The sequence below is a fragment of the Oryza glaberrima genome, chromosome 6 (genome assembly GCF_000147395.1).
Source record: "Oryza glaberrima chromosome 6, OglaRS2, whole genome shotgun sequence".
NCBI classification, from domain to species: Eukaryota; Viridiplantae; Streptophyta; class Magnoliopsida; order Poales; family Poaceae; genus Oryza; species Oryza glaberrima.
Window position 1 is genome coordinate 26514806 of NC_068331.1, and position 22612 is coordinate 26537417.

General features: G+C 45.5%; 2 protein-coding genes and 1 long non-coding RNA gene across 3 annotated transcripts; 1 reads left to right on the forward strand and 2 right to left on the reverse strand.

Annotated features, from left to right (window-relative positions):
• The first annotated feature begins 100 nt into the window (after positions 1 to 100).
• LOC127777341 (uncharacterized) lies at positions 101 to 1478 on the forward strand. Its single transcript, XR_008018317.1, has 2 exons — positions 101 to 761; positions 1027 to 1478. It is a non-coding gene; the product is annotated as an uncharacterized LOC127777341 (long non-coding RNA).
• Positions 1479 to 1981: 503 nt separating this feature from the next.
• On the reverse strand, positions 1982 to 4237 carry LOC127777340 (uncharacterized). The gene has a single exon (XM_052303916.1). The coding sequence runs from the start codon at positions 3747 to 3749 to the stop codon at positions 3384 to 3386; it is 366 nt and encodes a 121-aa protein (XP_052159876.1). The 5' UTR covers positions 3750 to 4237; the 3' UTR covers positions 1982 to 3383.
• A 1382-nt stretch (positions 4238 to 5619) lies between these two features.
• LOC127777052 (uncharacterized) lies at positions 5620 to 22612 on the reverse strand. The gene is made up of 4 exons (XM_052303561.1): positions 21469 to 22612; positions 9020 to 9279; positions 7545 to 7673; positions 5620 to 6883 (listed from the first exon to the last, which is right to left on the reverse strand). The coding sequence occupies exons 1-4, from the start codon at positions 22610 to 22612 to the stop codon at positions 5681 to 5683; spliced, it is 2736 nt and encodes a 911-aa protein (XP_052159521.1). The 3' UTR covers positions 5620 to 5680.

Here is a 22612-nt window from a genome sequence, read left to right on the forward strand (position 1 = left end):
GACGGTTTTGCGGAGTCCACTTCTGGGCCCATAGGCTGGACTCTCTCTCTTTCTCCTACTCCTCCTGTGTGATGGGCTGGGCTGAGCCCATATTATGTGGGGCTAGCGTGAGTTATAAGGCCCATGGATGTACCAGATTTGGGCTGCAATTATTGGGCGCCATTTTTAGCCTAGATTATCTCCAGTCTCCTCGGCCAATTCCCGACTTTTGCTTTTATTTTCTTCATCTCTTCTTTTTTTTGAGAACTAAGAAATCTCTTCTCAACTGGAGTACGAAATTTTATCTGCTTGTTTCGTGGACAAAATTGTAATGTTGACAGCGTGGATAACGACAAACAATTATTCGGTCTGTGGGCCCATGAATAATTCCGACAGCGTGGTCCATATCTAACTACTAGTAGTAACGTGCTTGTATTATTAGTTGACTAGGTCGCGCCCGGGCGCAGCGAAGACTTGCAAAGAGGTAGAAAAACAGTAACTGACAGATGGGGTCGCGTGCGGTTTGGTCCCACTTATGGGCCCATTGTCAGTGCCAAACCTAGAGACGAAAAGGGTACGCAAGCTTAATGTAGTGGAGACTTCATCTTAGTGCTGTTTTTAAATTTTTTATTTATAAATTAACAAGACTCTCACCAGTTGACCTTGACTTGGGAAGATGGCATATAGACGACTTGCATTGCAGATCTGGAGAGAGCTGGAAAAAGAGCCATGGCCATTCAGAAAACTGAAGAGCAGCATTCAGCATTTTTCCATTTGCAGAGGTAAGTAAGTATAGTCTCGAAACACACTGTTTATTCATCCATATAATCCATTACCAGCAAGCTAGCTTAGAGCCTTAGAGAACTTAGTTTACCTTCAGTTTCATCGACCCGTTCAGTTCCTTCTGCTAGCTGCATGTCTGCAGCAGCCTTGCAGGGGATCGATCGACTGGGTTAACACTTCGTTCTTCAACGCTGTGTAATCTATGTATATATATGTAGCTTCTTGTTAATTAATTTCTCTTATCACTTATGCCTTTTCCTGCAGGTAACAAGCTTAGGTTAAGAATTTCGGACAGGATATGATGTTTGGCTATATATGCACAGGCCCTAACTCAAAAGCAGGTACGAGACTGTCTTCCCTACATGTAAGTCGTATACGTATCGGACCAAGATGATTGTTTGTCATCTCTGTCTTGTGACTCTCTACTGAAACTGAAAGTAGCTAGGATTTGTCGTCCATGGATTATGGTTTCGATCGTAAGTTGAGTGTTGATGGATGCTGCATGCTCCTAGTTCAGCTGTTTAAGTTTTAGGTGAGATTTCCATGTTCCAAGTTGGCCGACCACTAGTGAATTAGTGATGCAATGATCGATGTACTGCACTAATCACTAGGTATGTCTAACTTGACAGTTGAGAATACCAGGTAGACAATATTGGGCCGCAAGAATTTTCCCTTCGAAGATATTACTCCAAACAGTAAAATTTTTCTTTCTACTATGCGTGGACCAAATTTACACCAGACAAGGTTTTGGCGCAACTTGAGTAGTTGCACACAGGGAAAAATATCATCTGGCCCAAATTCATTGAAATATATTTTTAATAAAAAAAATCTCTATCCGGCCTGCCGGAATATATTTTCTTTAAAGAGGCCGTGAAAGCCCATACAGGCTCTCCACTAGTAACCACGGCCTTTATCTATCTGGGCCTATTGAATTGTCTGTTGGGCTGTACGGTGGGATTTCCCTACTCGCGTCCACTGTTCATATTTTTTGTTGGGTAATCAGAAAGGGACTGACAAATTTTCTACCACAAATTTGTCAAATATAAATATAATACAAGCATAGTGTAATTATAATGTAATTTGTATAGAATTACAATGTAACTTGCATATAACTTTCAAAAATCCCGCGATAACACGCTATTTTCGCAAAGCGGGGTTTGCAGGAACAAATCCCCTCACAGGTGCACGCGCTATGATTTCTTATACACTTGCGTGAATCTTGAAGTAAATATAATGGTTTAAAATCATATAAAAGTTATATACGAGTTACAATCTACTCTCTCTGTCTTAAAATATAGTTTTTGGTTAGATATGATACATCCTAATACGTACTACGAATCTGAACAGAGATATGTCCTATCCAACCCAAATCCACTATATTTTGAGACAGAGGGAGTAGTTACATGCAAATTACAATGTAATTACACTACAATTAGCACTGCATTTACAATTGACAAATTTTAGAGTAATTTGTTGGTAAATATATAGCAAAATTGATCAGAAATCTGATTTTCTGTGTTGTACGGTGTTCTCTGTAGAAAATAAGAAATAAATAAATGTTGGGTCGATAGAGATGGATCATCATATAGACATTTTTGGCCACAGTACGTTCATAGTATCCGGGACGTCTGATAGCATTATTGCACTTTTTCCATATTATGCTAAGCGTCTTTTGATTCCAAAAATCTTCGTTACTCAAAAGTCAAAACGACCGTGTATGTTATATCAAAACTACATGCAAGATCTGGCAGACAAGATAGATAAAAATGGGAATGTCTTAATATATATGTTGTATAGTAATTTCTTGAGGAGTACACAACTTCATTTAATTTAGGCATGCATGCTTGTCCATATGTAGCAAGTATGCATGCAGCGAAACCCCACGGATTAATTAATTTGGCGGTAGATCTCATCATAACAGAGAGTACGTACGTAGTAGTACTGTAGTACACTTTGGATTTATACAAATTAAGCCAACACATTAGTCTTCAGATTACAATACCAAGCCTCTTGACGCTTCACCTTGAAGCTGTCTAGGTTGACAGAGATCGAGCGCATGCACATCCTGGGACTTGGTGGTGGTGGTGTTTGAGATAAATCTTCCATCAAATCGATCCTAGCTTTTGTATTTTTCATATTCACGTGAGGGCAGATTATTCAGATTATTTTTCATATCTAGCCAATTAGCTGGATATAGTCGTAGAAACGTAACGCACGCAAGCGCGAAATTGCATGCGTATCACAAGATTATTCAGTAGAAATTGCTTCCAAGAATGAATGATCAAGAGGAAGGATCGGAGAGGGTGGATGGATCTCTCTCTCTTTTTGAGGAGATCGAGGTGGAGATAGATGCATCATGCATGTCGACTGGGTATAGACCGATAATTAACTGATCTGTCGCGAGTACTGGCTGATCGATCATCCGTCAGGTTAATTTGGTGGAGGAAGGAATTAAGCGGCGATCGATCGCCGATGGGAAGTGCGATCGTACGTCCACCAGTTGGGATCGTGGTTGCGGTAGCTGGTTGAGGGTGGTAGCGGCTGCCGGCGATCGAAAAGGCTTACCGTATGTGAAGCAGACGGCCGGAGTTGGCCGGCGTTGCCGCGCGCGAGAGTGCTCGTCAGTTCATCAGATAATCCAGCACGTACAACAGGTTCAGCCCCGTGATCCAGAGCACGTAGGCGGCGAAGAACCACCCGCCGGAAGGGTCGTCGTCGCCGTCGCCGTCGGCCGGGTCGTCCCGGCGCCCCGCCGCGAGAGCGTCGGCGAGAAGGAAGTACGCGGCACCAGCCACCATGAACCCGACGGCGAACACCTCGCCGCGGACAGGCCTCCACCTCCGCCGCCGCCTGATCAGCCCGCGTCGGTGCCCACCGTCGATCTCGTGGCTCGGCGGCGGCGGCGGCGGGGACGGCGCCTTGCCTTTGCCGCCTCCGCCGTCTCCCGCCGGAAAACAACCCGCCTCGTCGTCTCTCTCCCCTTGCATCACCGAGACACAAATTAATCCTCCGGCCTCGATCTTTTTTTTTCTCCCGTTCGATTTCACGCAAAATTGCGCACGGCTTGTTGGCAACGAAGCTCTCGTAGGCGTAGCTAGCCTATATCTTTATATGGCTACTCCTATACAAAAGATGGCTGTATTTAGATCCAAAGTTTGGATCCAAACTTCAGTCTTTTTCCATCATATCAATTTGTCATATGCACATAACTTTTCAGTCACATCATCTCTAATTTTAACTAAAATAAACTTTCCGCTGAACTAAACACAGCCGATGTGCTGCTTTAAGGGGGAAAAAAAGCATGTCCTACGAAGCTTCGTGGAAGCGCGCGCGTAGGTACGACGTAGCTTCTTGGAAGCTTCGTGCATGAACTGCTCCGAGTTCACAAATCAGTCGATCGATCGATCGATCAGCAGAGACAGAGACTATCTTGCGTCTGCAATCGTCCACAGGAACACGGTATTAATTGTTGTCGTTTCTATATAGAAAATCTGGGGAGCGGAAGACAAGAGTACTAATCGTGGGGACACACACTACAGCTCTCAATATCGATCTTATCTCTTATCAGTTGATTTGCATCAGTACTGCATGTTAATGGTGAGTGTTTCTTGGTCTTTTAATCGAATTCATTAATGCGTGAAGCAGCTCATGCTTACGTACGTCGGGTGTCATGCAGCAGTCTATATATAGATAAGATGATAAGAGCGGAAGCGCGTAAAGGTTGATAGTAACATATCAGTCCGTTAATTAAGGGAGAAGATATAGTCTAAGGAATTAATTAACTTTCATTGCTGCTGGATCTGCATGCTGGTGTGTCCAATTAAATATGCAGTTTGTTTGTTACTACTGCATGTATCTATCATAGGGACCGCGTAATTTCCTAGCTTTAGTAGATAGAAGCTGGAGTACTTGCTATTTATGACCAGAGAAAATTAATTAAGTACTGTAAGAGTATGGCTGGTCTTCACTCAGATGCCACATTGAAAGGAATCTAGCTACGTGCGGACGTGACACATACGTACATTATTGTCTTCAGCCACAAGTGGGTGGGCGGCGGTCTCTTTTCAACCTACTCACTTACTTCCTCCGTCTCATAAAAAACCAACCTAGTATCGGATGTGACATATCCTACTACTATAAATCTAGACATACATCTGTCTAGATTCATCGTACTAAAATATGTCACATTCGATCCTACATTTGTTTTTTATGGGACGGATGGAGTAGGTTCTAGTCACGTGTAGTTTCAGTTAATCAGAAGTTGTATGGACGCATATAATCAGATAGCGTCGAAAAAATTCAGTGACCACCACCAGTAGTTCTCAATATATTCAGATAATAAGGTTTTTTTTCTTTTTGAACAGTAGATAATAATTAAGGTTCTGAAGCCACAGACGTACGCAGACTGCAACATTTTCAGTACATAGATAGGAGTACATTGATCTTCAATCAGCTCTGACTGTATAGCTTTGCAGCTACGTTTGCTCTCCATCCATTTCTCTACTAGTAATTTCTTGCACAGTAGTAGCGATCAAATTAATAGGGCCTATCACATGTGTATAAAATCAAAAGCTTACTTCACCAATGTCAGATTCCATTTTATTTCTACGTATAAGGAAGATGAATTACATCTCTCGGTTCTTTGCATATTTCAGATTCCATATGTCAGGCTTATCTCGTACTACAGTAATTTACAGTACAAGTCCAAATTTTCAGGGTTTTGGACGTTGCAGAAATCAGCATATACATGATTGCATGCATGCATGCATATGTAGAACCAAAATAATGAATGCACAACATATATGTTGCCTGTCAATTGAGCAATTAATCGAAAACCTTATGATATGCCGTTACAGCCTTACAGGTACTACCAGTCATCCGTGTGCTTGTTTTTCTTCGTCCTCCATCACGCGCCGAATTAGCTGCCGATTTGATAGAAGAGAGCGAGCGCAGCGAGCACGACGGTGCCCAAGCCGCAGCACGCCAGCACCGCCGCCGCGACCGCCACGCTCGCCTTCCTTGCCGGCGCCGTGGACGCCACCACCCCCAGGCTCACCGCGGCGACGAACGCCGACGTCAGGAAGAACGTGCACACCTTCAGCTGCGCCTTGCCCACCGCGCCGCTGAGCAGCCCGCCGAACACGGCAAGCACGGCCCCGAACGACACGGACGCCACCGCCACGGAGATGGCGTACATCGTCCCCAGCTCGGCCTTCCCGTCGCCGCCGTCGACGTCCTCCTCCTCGCCTACCGCCGCAGTGCAGAACTCGATGAACGCCCACGCGGCGGCTCCGGCGACCACTGGGAAGACGACGGCCGGCACGAGGAGCCCGTGAAGGATTGTCGCGGCGATCAGCAGCAGCGCCGGCACTAGCATCGCGAGCATGACGGCGTTTGCGATGGCTAGTATAGTCTTCTGCCACATCCGGTGATCTTCACTGCTGGACAGCAGCCTGCAAAGGAGCAGCGCCAAGATTCCGGCGAGACCGGAACCGAGCATGAAGAAGATCGACACCTTGGCGTATGAATACTGACCACCCAATTTCTCTGCCTTGTGATAGATTCCAAGGAGATCTCCAATGAAGCCAGAGAATGATGTTGTCACCAGACATAAGGTGAGCTGAGTTGCACTCTTCAGTGCTTTCTTCAGAGCTTTACTCTCTTCAGGCCTTACATCTCTCACATCGAATTTGCCATTATATATGAAGTGAAATACACCAACAAGGATGGAAGGGACCAATGAAATGGGCAGGAAGTAATAGGCCTTCGGAAGCAGAGAACAAGTGATGGAAATAAATGACAAAATAAGGGAGGATATGGAGATAGCCAAGAGGACTATGGAAACTTTGAGCTGGTTGATGGCTCTGATGATGCGCTCTGACTTGATCGTCATCAACTTCAGGGTGTGGAACATGAGGGAAATGGCGGTGATAAAGGCTGTGAAGGCAAAGAAGGCGGCGAATTTCAGTCCATGTGGAAGTTTGAGTGCATCTCCACGAAGAAATAGAATGTCAATCAGGGGGACTGTAGAGATTGTGACGAGGAGCAGTGCAAGTTTCAGGTAGTGATGCATCAGGCGTTTGCCCTCTTTCCTTGCAATGCTACTCGTTGATGATCCATTCTGCAACGTCAAACGCACTGATCATTAAGGTTCATAATGATCATATACTCCCTCTGTTTCTAAATATTTGACGCCGTTGACTTTTTAAAACATGTTTGACCGTTCGTCTTATTCAAAAAATTTACGTAATTATTAATTCTTTTTCTATCATTTGATTTATTGTTAAATATACTTTTATGTATACATATAGTTTTACATATTTCATAAAAGTTTTTGAATAAGACGAACATTCAAACATGTTTAAAAAAGTCAACGGCGTCAAATATTTGGAAATGGGGGGAGAATAAACTTGGGGATACACATGGATATCCTCACAAAAAAATTCGCTGATATTTCATGCTAACAATATCCAGAAAGGTTATGTTTGTGAGTATTTAGGCTTAAATGCTATGAACTGGATCTTTGAGGCCATAAATAGCTTTGGGATAAAAATAACAGAAGTTTATATGGAAGCAAATCAAAAGGATAGAAAAATAATTAATTAATAAATACGGTAAAAGTTCCCCGCAAAAAAAAAGCTTTGAAGTAAAAGTTAAAAACATGTAAAATTCTGGAGGAGATCGAATGACTTCGTGGATTTGCATGCAGTAGATAGTAGTCACTAGTCAGCTTCTACGAAACAATCAAGATCAATTATATATATTGAGGATTTTTGAGTTACCTCAGGTGGCAGGTTTGATGGGTGATTTCGTCCTGCTTCTATATCTTCCCCATGATGGCCATGATTCGGCAAAGCTTGCACGTCCTGCATCTCTTTGTCTTGAGATAAGTCCCCCGTCTCTAGCAGTGGCTGCAGCATGAGTGAAAGATAATCGTCGTCAGATCTGGATGAACATATATGGAGCCAGAATATTTCCAAGCCTAGGGCTCAATTGGTTGAATGTATATAATTTTGTCTTCATCTTCTAGTTTTTGAAGTTTTAAAATGGAATATCAATGAATATTTAGGATCATGAGTAGGGCTGCAGCCCCTGAGTGCAATGGAGATTCACTAATCTGATCCTTTTGTACAACATCTTCAGAATCAGGTGTGCGTGGATAACCTTTGAGAGCTTTCTGGTTTATGAATCTTAGCTCTGCTTGTATGAGTTGTTCTTTACTTGACAGATTTTAGGGCTAAATAAGCAAAAACTTTTGCCGAGTTCCAACGATGAGAAGTTGATGTATGCATATATACCACCGTGGCACAGCAAGTCAGCAACAGCACTAGAACAAAATTTGCAGCGACCAATTGGCCGAATCAAAGCATAGCACATAACAGCTAAAAAGGGATTAGTTATACACCAGAAGTGATCACAGTTTCAGACCATAACATCAGCAGATCTATATGGATCTTAGATTTGAGATCACATAATTTCAAGTAAATTTAACAATGCTAGATCGATCGAACTGGGTTTTTGCAACGAACTGTCTCAAAAACCTAAGACCTAAAACTTAATTCATACAATGGAACTTGTGGGTTTATGGATTTTACTCTATGGTGTTCCTTCGAGCCTATCATATTAAACCCGCCTATCAAAATCGAGCTCCACAGACACACATCCGAACCAAGAAATTTCGCGCTTGCCATTTTCGGAATTTACCATCTAATTCACAGCGGCTTCTAGAATTTACAAACAAGGATGCGGATTGTTTTGTTCCGTGCTATCTATCTTTCTCCCCTTCCGTCCGTTCGCATCCACCTCATGGCGCCGCCGCGCCATGGCTCCATTCCTCCTTCCTTCCGCTGCCTCGGCTTGCCCTCCCTCCTCCGGGTCAGGCTAGCTAGAATCTTCGCGCGCGCGCGGCGCGGTGGAGGGGATATGAGCTGGAGCAGCAGATCGACGAGCAAGCGCGGAAGGGGGGAGCGCCCGATAGCTCGAGGTCGTGAGCCCCGCAGCGGCGACGCCCACGGCGCAGTCAAACGGAAGGGGGAGAAGACGGCACAAAGAATTCAAAATTCACACATCCCCATAGCATATTCCAATAGAGACGTGCGAATCGGGTGACAAATTCCGTCGAAATTCCTCGATTCGAACAAAGATATCAGGGAATATATACTGGAATGAATGCATCGAGGGGTTTATGATGCGTACCTTGATCGATCAATCAGAACAAGCAGCGGGCAGATAGTAAAATGCACACGTAGTTACGCACCTTGGTAGGAGTAGTAGCTAGATCTGAATCTGGGGACGAAGAGGCGAGGCGGCGCGGTGCGAGGAGGAGGGAGCGGAGGAAGATGAAGGAAACCCTAGAAGAGGAGAAGATGCGTTGCCGCGTCAGCAAGGGGGATTGGAAGCTTTTTAAAGAGGAGAAGAGCAGGAGGAAGACGAAGACCAACAGAGAGAGAGAGAGAGGAGTAGGAGTATCGTAGTTCCCGCTTCTTTGGTCCGCGCCTTTTCCTGACTCTACTGTTTCTTCTTATGTGAATTGTTAGCAAAAAGGTGAATCACGTTTGTAAAATTTGCAACCGTGCCCTTGCTAGTGTCTACCGGCTAGGAGTGGGACGAGATTTGGGTTAAGGCAAGGGGGCCATCGGCGAAATCTGCGTGGCGTGTGGCGCGAACTTTTCGACGTTGGGGCCCAGAGCGAGCGAGTGGGTGGGCAGAGAGAGAGAGAGAGAGTGGTGGATGGAGGTTAATTACCAAATTAATTAGGGCTTATTCGGAATGTAAGTTTGAAAAAAAGGAGGCGTCGGGTGCCTGATTCCGGTTTGGGAAAATCGGACGTCCATGCCACGTTAACGTCAGCTTGATGCATGCGTGTAAAACCATTTTAAACTTTTTTTTATATTATTTATCCAAATCATGATCCGATTACACCATTAAATTCGTTGCAATTAAATCTTTAAAACAAGACCACACATGGATATATTTCGATGATTTTTTAAGCTCATTATTGAATTATTTTTAAATATTGTACGATATTCCACTAAGTATATCGAAATTATTTTACTAAGTAGATCGAAAATGTTTCAATCGTTTAAATCGCGCACTGTTTCACGTTATATAAAAATAATGTTTCAGCAAATAGCGAAAGAATTAATGTTTCAGTTCACTGTAACATTTGATCCATACTCCCTCCATCAAAAAAAACAAACCTAGGACTAGATGTGACACTTTATAGTACAACGAATATGGACAGAGGTATGTCCAGATTCATAGTAATAGAATGTGTCACATCCAGTACTAGGTTGGTTTTTTTATAGGACGAATGGAGTACATAGTGAAACATTATAAGTACACTAGGTGAAATATTTTTGGTGGAAAAAAAATGAAACAAATTCCTTTAATAGAGGGTTTCCATAATATGTAGGTGATTTGTTGCAAAAGAATATTTCAATTCACTGCAACATTAGATCTATACATAGTGAAACATTATGAGTACACTAGGTGAAACTTTTTTGTGAAACAAAAAATAAAACGAATTCTCTTAATAGAGGGTTTCAAAAATATGTGGGTGATTCGTTGCAACGGAATATATGGTGGAGACACGTGGCGGGGACGCACGGAGGGGTGGGAGCACGCGGCGCGGCGCCCGATTTCCTCGGCACCCATCGAGCGCCCGACGCGCAGCAATTTCTTTGAAAAAACATAGAAATATGATAGGAATGTATGTGTACAACATAAGATTTGAAAATACAGGAATTTCATAGGAATGGATATCTAGATGAACCATGTAAAAACACAGGAAACAATGATATATGCAAAGCTGATTAGAGAGTTAACTATTTTTTAGAGAGTTAATCATAGTCTTATCATAAATAATAGCACTAAATATTAAAAAGGAGAAACCTGAAGATGCTTAAGCCTTGCATTATTAGTGGCATCATGGCTTCATTTGCCTCGATCCTACGCAACGGGAATGTAAACAAAGAGGTTTGACTGGATTTTTTTTCCCTGGAGTTTTCCTATGAAATTAGCACCGTAGCAAAGTTTCCTCCATTTTTCCTAAGTAACAATCCTCCATTCCGAATGCATAAACAGTACCAATTCCTATGGGAATCGGAATACTGCATTTCTCCTCCATGAATCCCTCGATCCGAACAAGCCCTTAACCTTTCTTGGGATACTGAAGATCTCACCCACTCAATCACTCGCTTCATCTTTTAATATATGACGATTAGATACCCACTAGTACATTTAGACGGACTTGAGCAATAGGAGTATATAATAAATACTACTACAGTATATTTTGGAATTGATGGAAGGGGTACTTATCAATAGCTGAGCCAGAAGCTGACACTGCAGGTTTGGGACCTCAGTTAAAGTAGCAAGAAACATAGCTCAGGCCCTATTTAGTTCCCACATAAAAATTTTACACCATATCACATCGAACGTTTGAATACCTATATGAAGTATTAAATATAGACTAAAAAAACAACTAATTGCACACGAATCTTTTAAATCTAATTGCTCCATGATTTAACAATATGGTGCTACAGTTAACATTTGCTAATGACAGATTAGTTAAGCTTAACAAATTCGTCTTGTTGTTTACTAACGGATTTTGTAATTAGTTTTTTATTAGTGCGCGAACACCTCGTACGACACCCTATATAATACCCGATGTGACACTCAAAAACTTTACACCTCTGGATCTATATAAACACCCTTTTAGAGTAAGTTTAATAGTATATCTAGCTACTGGCTTCAAATTATCTAATAGTTAATTTAGTAGCCAACTCATACAATAGTTACCTACTCCCTCAGTAAAAAAACTAATCCAACTCAGGATTGAGGTTTTTTTTGGACGGAAGTAGTATAACATATACTTCTACTACATAATTCATACTTGGTCCCACATGTCATACACATATGCATCTTGGAATCATTTGTGTTACAGCTAGCTATAAATCTGTAACCCGCTAGTCTTCTATCTTTTCTTTTATCTCCTCAAAATATGTTTATAGCTGATTTACATGTATCTGCTCTTCAAAAGACACAGCTGTAAAACACAGTTACTTTAAAGTAACTTCTCCCATTCACAGTTACTTTGAAAGCACAGTTACTTTCGAACCGTTTTTCGAACAAGGGCGAGAACTTTAAAAACATCGAGGGGTTTACTTTAAAAAGTATAGAGTTCGGAAAAAAACACTATATGAAAATTACTTTAAAAAGACACACCGTTTAACGGTTTGAAAAATATGAGGACACGAAAAAGTAGAAGTTGGGAAAGTAGGACGATAAACACAGCCGTAGAATGTTTTGGAAGAGATGAAGTCCTAAGAGCAAGTTTAATAGTATAGTTAACTACTAGCTACAAATCATATATAATCAATCTAATAACTAATTTATACATTATAGTTAATTACAAATATATTTATATATCTAAAAGGTATAGTTAATTACAAATATATATATACTACATCATTAATAATTGATTATACATGTTATACATATATGATGTTTTATAGTCCGTGCTGTAACTAGCTATAAATCTGTCTGTAGTTCACTTCTCTTATCTTATTTTCTCTATATATGCTTATAACTAACTTAAAGTCTGTTATTTTACACGCTCCAAAACGAGGGGCATTTAACTATTTGCCACTTTTAGATTTGGCAATTAACTATTTGTCACACCTATCTCAATAACCTATAGGTTCACATGTGTCTATAACATGTGGGTCCAATGATAAATAATTAATTGCCACATCTAAAAGTGGCATATAGTGCAATTAATATATCCCAAACGGAAGAGGTGAACAAGAGAAGACGCCGGTTGTTGGACGCGGACGCGTGCGACTTGACTCGGACGCCACGAGGCCACCACACACTCGCGGGCTCGTGGTGCCAGCCACGGTGGGTTCGGCGGTAACGGTAGCTACTTTTTTGGCGTCTCGACAGCGAGACATTATACCTTTGCCTCAAACGCACACGATTTGTTGTGTTGGGCTTACTGAAAGATTGCGTCTAAGCTCGATTGACTGGTTCGCTTCCTGCGTGTACCATGTACGGTTTATATTTTAAGGCAATATGGAAATATAGTCAACACCCGTTCACTCGATTTCCTGGACGCGAGACCGTTCGTCACTTGATATGCGGGGTTCATGTTTATCAATCCAGAAAGTTGTCAAAGTCTACGGCTCTCGTCTGAAAGGGATGATTTTTTTTTTTTTTTTGAGAAATGGATGAACTTCAAAGTACTGCTGTTACCAATGTCTTACAAAGCCTTGTCCCCTACTTAAAACACACATAAATCACTGTTTTACGTCCACAAACTACACTACTTCCTTGCTTGCGTCCTTATCCTCTTTTCCTACTGTCTGTACTTGACAAATTTTGCTATTTTACAGTTCTAGCTTCTGGAAACAACAAAAGTCAATATTTATAAGAAAACACGTTTAAAATATTTATTATTATACATTGTAGCAATTATAATATTTATTTCTGATTAAATAATTTGAATTTAAACCATAATTTGACTTCCAACTTTTCCGTCACATCGTTTTAATTTCAATCAAACTTCCAATTTTGACGTGAACTAAACACACCCTTAGCTTGGAAGAAGGGGATGAGGAAGATCAAGTAACGAGGTCAACGCAGCCTGACAGATGAGGCTTGTCCAAATCAGTGAACCTAGTCCAATGTGCCAACTATGGCAAAAATATCCATGTTATGTGAAAAGATGACCATAGCCCTAGTCCAATGTCTAACTATAGTATTCATCTTGGATTAAGTTGGAGCACGTAAACAGAGAAAATGTAATGCCCCGCTTTTTGCGAGACGTTGAAAACTAAATTAATAAAAACCTATTCACGAAAATTCCATTTGAATTGAGATTCCCTCTAATCGACATTAAAAATCGCCCCCTCGAAATTCCTTTTTCCAAAATCAAATTCCGAAGATTAAATCTCTCCCTTTGTATCATGGTCAAATACTTGTCCTGATTCCAAAAAATATTAAATTTCCACCTTGAATCCCTTCCTTACTCCTCCCTATTTTCCTGAGTACAAAAATCAAATTTGAATTCGAATCCGAGCTCCAAAACCCTAAAATCCCTCAAGCCCTAATCTGTTGAAGAAGTCTTTTCTGCTTGGAATAAGTCCATGTTGCCTCCCTCATCTCTTGCGCTTGCATGAATAACCTCTCTCAACCGGAAAACCAGGTATAACACCTCCTTCTTCTCTGAAAACTAGAGCAAATCACCTCCCTCGGCGGTTTCGGAGGCGGTTTTGTCCTACGTGGCACTTACTTGGCGGGTTGACTTCCCATGTGGCATCGACGTGGCGCTTACATGGCACTAAAATAAAAATAAACCTAAATGGGACCCACATGTCAGTGAGTAAAACAATAAAAATAAATTTTGGGCCCATGTGTCAGTTACCTTTCTATTCCCTCTTTATCGCTGGTGGCGAGCGAGAGCCGAGATGGAGAGAGCTCAGCGGCAGGAGGACGGCGGGGCGGCGATAGGAACGCTGGCGGGGATGGAGCTCGGCGGGGCGGCGGGGCAGCGGGAGCTGCAGGAAGGCGGGAGTGCGCGGGGTGGCGGGATCTCGGCAGAGCAGAGACAGTCGCGGGGCGGCGGGATCTTGGTTGGTCGTCGCGCGTGCTGCCCGGCGGGAAAGGGGTCGTGGCGGGGCCCGGGTGAGCCGACCTTGATGCCGACGACGGTGATACGAGCGAGCGAGCGGGAGCGGGCCAACCACCACGCCAGCCTCGGCCTCACTACGCTTCCACCCGTACACAGCCGTCCCCCGCGAGCCTTCCCAGCAGCGGTGATGTTTGGTGACCGGGATCTGTGGAGGGGGATGGCGGCAGCGGTGGAAGGAGGCAAGGCCGAAGGAGCTCCCCGGAGCGGCAGGAGCGGAGAGAGAGAGAGAGAGAGCGGAAGTGAGGAAGCCTCACCGCCTCCCCTACAGCGCCCCTCCTCCAGCGCGGCCTCGATGGCGCTCCGGGGTACTTCAAGGTGGGTGGTGGCGCAAGGAACCGACAGTCGGGGAGTGGATGGAGGCGCGTGGCTTTCCGTGGCGGCCGGAGGACAACACGGCGCGGCAAGACGAGGGGCGATGGAGGGGAGACGGCGAGGCTTCCTCACCTCTGATCTCTCTCTCTGCCGCCTTGCCCCTTGCCTGACCGCCGCCTGCTGGAGCCTCCGCCTCCTTCTCCCTCATCCGGCATGCCTTCGCCACGCTGAGCAGCGACCGGCAGTGTCGCCGCCTCACCTTGCCCAGAGCGCGGATGCGGTCGTGGACTACACGTCGTTGGTCCGACGTGGACGGAACCGGAATGCCGCCGCCGTGACCTCGCCAAGCTCTGGCGTCCTCCATTCGGTGCTCGTCTCGCTGCTGCCACGGGGGATGGAAAAGAGAACATAGGAAGAGGAGAGTCGCTGACAAGTGGGACCCACAAGCAGATTCAGCTAATCAACAGAATCAAAGCTGCCACGTAGGACAAAACCGCCTCCGAAACCGCCGAGGGAGGTGATTTGCTCTGGTTTTCAGAGAAGGAGGCGTTATACTTAGTTTTCCGGTTGAGGGAGATTATTCACACAAGAGATGAGGGAGGCAAAATGGACTTATTCCTTTCTGCTTCCCTTGTTCCCTTGGGCCGTTTTCTCCTTGCCCAGCCCATTCTTTTCCCTCGGCCCGTCTGGCCCACATGCGCCGCACGTGCCACTGGTGGAGAAACCATCTTTGGTCAGTCAGCCAAATTCCACAATAGTCCCGGTTCTAATAAAAACCAGGACTAAAAAGCATCTTTAGTCCCGGTTTAAAAGTTGAGGGGTACTTTTTGATCTTTAGTCCCGGTTGGTGTTACCAACCGAGACTAAAGTTCATTTTTAATCCCGGTTCAAGAAGTTGAGGGGTTCAAGATAGACCCCGATTATTTTTACTCCCGGTTGGTATAAACAACCGGGACTAAAAACAGATCTTTAGTCCCGGTTGTTTATACCAACCGGGAGTAAAGAGTACCCCGAACCGCGCGCCAGATATTATCTGCGCGCCACAAAAATAATTGTTTATACCAATTATTTTTACTCCCGGTTGGTATAAACAACCGGGACTAAAGATACCAACCGGGAGTAAAGAGTACCCCGAACCGCGCGCCACTCAGTTATTATCCGCGCACTCCTCTCGATCTCCTCCCCTCTCATTACTCCTTCTCCATCCCTTCCTTTCCCCCTTCATCCCCTTCCTCTCCCCTTTCCCCTCCCGTTCCTCCCTTTCTCCTCTTTGAGCGGTGGCCGAGCGGGAGTAGCGGCGCCTGGCGGGAGCGGCGCGGGCTGGCGCGGCGGCCAGACGGGCGGGCGGGCGCGGCGCTCGGGCAGGCTAGCGCGGCGGCCGGCCAGGCGGGGGGTCGCGGCGCTCGGGCGGGCTGGCGCGGCGGCCGGCCAGGCGGGGGGTCGCGGCGCTCGGGCGGGCTGGCGCGGCGGCCGGCCGGCCGAGCTCGCACGGAGGCCGCAAGGATGGTGGCCGGGAGGCCGGCGGCGCCCTCCTCTCTGCTGCCGTTTTTTTTGAATTTTTGATTCATTGGATTTGATCTGTGATATATGTGATATTGGATCTGATCTGGGAGTTGTGATGTATTTCTTTTAGGATTTGTGATGTATTTTTTGTTTGAGATTTTATGATGTGATGTATTGTGATCTGTGATGCATTTTTTTCCAATATGTGATGTATTTCTTTCCAGATCTGTGATGCTACTTTGATTTGGGGATGATTTGGGAATATGATCGGGGATATTTAGGGAGCAGATCGATTTGAGAAAAAAAAATAATCGGGACTGCTCCTACCATCACCAATCGGGACTAAAGATGGATTTTTAGTCCCGGTTATTTTACCCGGGACTAAAGATGGGTATCTTTAGTCCCGGATTCGTAGTCCCGGTTATATAACCGGGACTATAGGGGGGTTCCCAACCGGGAGTAAAGCCCCTTTCTCCACCAATGTGCCCATCAAGAGAGCAAGAGGCCCACGCCACATTCTTCAGAAAAGCTAACGCGCGCGCGCCGGCGGCGCGCGTTTCGGGCCCAAAAGGCCCACGCCGGCGCGTGCGCCCCTCCTCCTTTTTTTTCGTTTTCTTTGCCGATTTTTCCGTTTTTTTCCCAATTTTTTCTGATTATTTTTTTTTATCTTTTAGCATGTTTTGAGTTTGAAAGTTTTTAAATTTTGAGTTGAAAATTTTCACATCTAAACTTGAAAGTTTTTAAATCTCGACTTGAAAGTTTTCAAATCTCGATTTGGAAATTTTCAAAATTTTTCAAATCTTGATTTGAAGGTTTTCGAATCTCGAGTTGAAAGTTTTCAAACTTTTCAAATCTGGACTTGAAAGTTTTCGAATCTCGTTTCTCGACTTGAAAGTTTTCGAATCTGAGTTGAAAGTTTTGAAATCTCAAGTTGAAAGTTAATTTTTTTCAAATCTTGATTTGAAAGTTTTCGAATCTCGAGTTGAAAGTTTTCAAATCTCGAGCTGAAAATTTTCAAATCTCAAATTGAAAGTTTTCAAATTTTTCAAATCTGGACCTGAAAGTTTTCGAATCTTGATTCTCGAGTTAAAAGTTTTCGAATTTGAGTTGAAAGTTTTCAAATCTGAGTTGAAAGTTTTTAAAATTTGACTTAAAAATTTAAAACTTAAATCGAAAGTTTTCAAATCTTGATTAGAAGTTTGACGGCTAGCGGCGAGGCCTTGGATGACGTCGACGATGTCAGCAAAAAGCGGCGGAACGAGCAAAACTCCCTTTCCACCGCCCCGTCCTCCCTTTTTCGCTCCCGGGCTAGACCTCCTCTCTCCGCCCCTTGTCTCTCTGTGCATCCCACATGTCCTTCCCTGAAGGCATGTGCATGTACACGTCCACTATATTGTCAGCGAGTACACTGATCAATGCTCCACGGAACAAGCAATCCGAAGCCTCAAACTTAGCCTCCTCCTCAGGAGAGAGAGGCGGTTCACTTTGTTTGCCCCGTGAAACATAGAAGCATTGCATCGCTGTCAACCACAGTAGTGCACGTGCTTTCCATCTCTTATAATTAGAACCATCAAAAGCATGTGGTTTCAGTGTTGCAGCAAAGCCAACTACCGAAAATGACCTATCAGGTTTTTGGATTGTTGGAAATTTGGTCATAATTCGGCATATTTTAATCCAAAATAACAAGATAATAAACATGATATTTACAATGGGATTTGATCCAGTGATAGTGGTGAATGTAATCAACATGAGCATGCATAATGTAGAATAAGCATCAACAATCACATAATAACACAATGTTGACATTGCGATGAACATTAACAGTAAAACTTCTAATTGAAATAATGTTAGAAGGTTATACCCCAAGAATGGTACTCCGCTGGAGTTTGAGGCATTATTGCCTCCGTTGGTGTTGATGGGAGCCTCCTTCTCCTTGTATCCAGTGTTGCCGTTGTCTCCAGTGTTCGACATATTGGTGAAGGTCAAGTAGATGTTGACGAACAGTGAGTAGTCGCGCCTTGCGCTCCCCAAAAACCTGATCGCCCGCCCGTCCGTACAAACGTCGCAGCAGCGCGTGGTTTCGGAGGCCTACTCTCCCAACGCGTGTGCACACACTCGTCGGGATAGGATTACCGTAGCAGCAACAACGTTGGAAAATGGATGAAAGTGTGTCTCACTATTCTCGCGGGAGATCAAATCCATTCTCATTTTATAAGAGGAATGGAAGATGAAGAGTAAGAGTCATGGAATAGGAAGAGGAATAGAGCAACTAATTGTCATCAACTAGCCATGAACCATCGTCCACTACACAACCATCAACCAACAATTAATTAGGAGTAATTGATGTAAGTTACCAATGGAATAGGAAGAGGAATAGAGCAACTAATTGTCATCAACTAGCCATGAACCATCCTCCACTACACAACCATCAACCATCCATCAATTACGACTAATTGATATAAGTTACCAATTCCCTAATCAAATGGATTAATTCTCAAAACTCTTCATCCCATTGATATCCCATAAAAGAATAAATACACATGAATTCCTAGCATAATGAGCCTTGGAATTTATTTGATTTAATTGATTTAAATGGATCAATTACCCAATTAAATCTAACACTCGGTTCGTCTTCGCCTCGCCGCTCTCGTCCACCGCTGAGCGCGCCGGGGGATCACGTCTCGCGCCGACGACCGTCCTTCACACTTCACAGCGCCCTTCCCATCACGGTAGCTACTTCATCCCTCCGTTCATCTCTCACTTAGGCCGCTAGCTAGCTAGCCTCTCCGCCGCCGTTTGAGGCGTGTAGACGCTGTGCTAGCCCTGTCGCCACTCGTCATAGCTCGCCGGCCGCCTTGCTCTGTCCCGGAGGCCTCTCGTCATCACCGTCGCTCCCTAGCGTCTCTCCACTCAAACAGTCGCTTGAAATGAGTTCCCGAGACCGTGTAGTAGCTCTAGACGTGCGGAATCGGTCCCTCGCCGCTCCGGCGAGGAACCCCTCTTCCTCTCGCCGGCGGCAAGCACCGCCGTGATTCGTTCTTGCCGTCCATTCCCATTCGAATCCAAACCATTGGCTCGCTTCCCCTCGACCCACTCGTCACTCCGGTGCCCCTCCCCTCTCCGGTCTCGTCGCGCCGTGCTCCGGTGAAGCACCGCCGCCGCCCATCGTTGGATGTGGCCGGCGCCGTCTTCCTCCTCTCGACGCCACCGTGGCCGCCACGTCGGCCTCCCTCCTCGTTCCCATACGCGCTGCCCACAGAGAGCCTAGCGACTGCACGTGGGCCCAGGGCCTGTCGCCATCCGGTCCACCCGGCGCCCGGACCACGTCCATTGATCCGCCTAGTCACATCTTGCGTGCACCCGTTCCCCGTGGACTGGGTCGCCGCCTTGTGGGTCCCACTTTGCGCCCGGAGCGGTGGACCGCGTCCACCGGCCTGCCTCGCGTGGGCCATGACTCACCCGGCCGTGGGCCGCTCTCCTTCGAGCGCCGGCCCGTTTCGCCCGGCCACGCCTCACGTTCGGCTTAAATGTCTGAAACGGGCATAACATCAAGTCAGGTCAACAACAACTACAGATGAAAAAGAGTGAAGATGGTACTGAAGGAGCTGTTGAGACTTACAAGTATGACGAGGCGGTTAGCCTGAAAAAGTTCTATATGGCAATCATCATGCATGAGTATCCCTTTAACATTTTTGAGCATGATTACTTTGTGGATTTTATTAAGTCTTCACGCCCTACTTTTCCAATTAAGAGTCGCATTACTATGAGAAAGGATATTCTAAACATATATGAAGAGGAAAAGAAGAAATTGTGACTGCATTTGCTTACACCCTCATGCCATTTTAGCACAACCATGGACATGTGGACATCTAACCAAAATAAAAGTTATATGTGCATCATAGTTCATTGGATAGATGACACTTGGAACATGCAAAAGAGGATCATTAAGTTTATGCATGTAGAAGGACATCATTCTGGAAGTAATATGTGCAAAGAGTTTTATGAGTCCAGAATTGGTATAATTGGAGTTTGTAAAGTTTGTGTCTTGTACGGGAATGTTTTCTAGGGGATCAGGACTTGAGTATGAGTTGGATTCGTGACTTTAGGCTGCCTATCTATGGGTATAATTAGTAGAGGTGTTGAGGCCTCTAGATATAGATTTTGTGATAGTTGAGTTTAGAGAAATGTTAAGGTTTCGAGTTTAGTCGAGATTACCAAGAAGAGTGTTGTTGTTGCACTTTGTAAACACGAATAAGCAATACAATTAAATCTACTTTGAGAGATCTTCAATTTGTGTTCGCTCGGGTATTCGGCAAGGCACCGACGGTCAAACCAGCAGCACCGCTGCGGTCAGACCGGTGGCGGCGACGGGCGACGACGGTTTGACGGGGCGGTTACACCGGAGCTCGAACGTCGGTCAGACTGGAGGTCTACGGGCGGTCAGATCGATGCATCAACTCTGGTCAGATCGATCTCCATTGATTTCGAGAGTAACTTTTTATTCCGCTAAAAATTTTAGTTTTTGAATACTTCAACTATTCACTCTCTTTTGTTGACTTAGGGTGTGTTTGAGGAGAAGGGGATTGAGGAGATTGGGAAGATACGCAAAACGAGGCGAGCTATTAGCTCATGATTAATTGAGTATTAACTATTTTAAATTTCAAAAATGGATTAATATGATTTTTTAAAGCAACTTTTCTATAGAAAATTTTTGTAAAAAACGCACCGTTTAATAGTTTGAGAAACGTGCGCGCGAAAAACGAAACAAACAAACTCCCTCTCTTACCCTCTCGAACGCTGCCTTAGTTTTTGCTGTGCGATTCTACGATCTAGAGGTAGTGGTGCAAATGGGTGAAGACCGGCGGCGACGACGACGGGCGCGGTGGTGGTGACGGCATTTCTGCCGATTGGACCTGCTGTGCGCGTCGTTGCCCCGTCTGCTCGAGCTAATCCAAATCCAACACATACGCCGTTGAGCAGAGTCATTCCAAGAGCGAGAACAGGAGACGTACTCACTCGGATTATCCTTAACATTAGGTTTGCGTTCAAATATACAACAGCTAGGTGCAGCTATTTTTCTCACACCAATCGTTTTATTATTTACTCCAGGTCTCCAGTTAACAACTGATTTACAAATTACGAGCTGAGCACGCCAGATTACTATTGCGCCGGAACAAACTACAAGCCGAACAAGATACCTAAAAAGGCCATTATGCTCAGAACCAGCAGCCAGACCGTGAAGAATGACAGTATCTTCGCCGCCGCCTTAAGCCCTCGACCGCCGTCGGCCATTGCCATCCGCTGCGTCAACATCCTCCATCCCAGCGCCGCCACCACGTCGGCAGCGGTGACTAGGACGAACGCCTCGTCGTACATGCTGGACATCCCCCCGCCCTTTGCGTGATAGGTCAGCACGGCCAGCAACACCGTCAGCGCCACGCTCACGAAGCCGTGCGACGAGGAAGGCTCGTCGCCGCCGTGGCCGTACTCGAGAAACGCCGGCAGCCACCGGGGCGGAAGCACCCACGCCGCGAGCGCCACCGCCCCCGGGAGGAGAGCAAGCGCCGCGTACCCGCCCACTTTGGACGCCGCGATCGCGATCGCCGTCGCCGCGACGCCTGAGACGAGCGCCCATGTCATGGCCTCGAGCTCCGCCGCCAGTGTCAGAGTCAGGAACGTCCTACGCAACCGCGGTACGGCCTTGAGCATCGTGAGTGACGCCGCGACAGAGGTGATGAACGTGAAGAACTCCGAGAGGAGGAACCGTGCGTCGCGGGCCTCCTCCGGGAAGTTCACGAAGTAGAAGAAGGCCATGCCGAACCAACCCAAGAAGATTATGGACGTGATGTGGCTGGCGAGCTCGATCAGCTGGTGGATTATCTCGTCGAAGTCACGGTACGCGTCCAGATCGTCGTCGAGCTCCGTTCTCGCGCACTGCCAGAGACGGTGCGCGATGAGCACCGCCGTGGCGGCGACTGTCACCGATGTCACGACGACGTTCATCCGCATCATGAGCGTGAGGCAGAAGGAGAGGGAGACGAGGAAGAGCGCGCAAATATGGACGAACACCTTGATGGCGACGTAGCGCCGGCGACATGGTCGTGGTTCGTGGAACTCACCGACGAGGATGCCGCGGAGGAAGAGGCCGGAGGACAAGGTGAAGAAGGCGGAGAGCTCCGTTGGGAGGTGCAGCGACGACTGCTTCTTGCTGTTCGAGTGCTCCACGACCATCGGCACCACGATGCCGGCGGCAAGAAGCACGACGACCTGTGACGACGACCGGATGCGCTTGTTCAGATACTTAATACCCCCTCCATTTGCATCATCTTGTACTGCCGCCAT

Excerpts from the sequence above, each read along its gene's own strand:
- LOC127777340 (XM_052303916.1), bottom strand. The coding sequence starts at position 3,749 with ATGCAAGGGGAGAGAGACGACGAGGCGGGTTGTTTTCCGGCGGGAGAC.
- LOC127777052 (XM_052303561.1), bottom strand. The coding sequence starts at position 22,612 with ATGGCGGCAGTACAAGATGATGCAAATGGAGGGGGTATTAAGTATCTG. Across the intron at positions 9,280-21,468 it reads GAGCATAATGGCCTTTTTAG|AAACAGTAGAGTCAGGAAAA; the intron begins GTATCTTGTTCG and ends TCACATAAGAAG. Across the intron at positions 6,884-7,544 it reads CATCAAACCTGCCACCTGAG|AATGGATCATCAACGAGTAG; the intron begins GTAACTCAAAAA and ends TTGACGTTGCAG.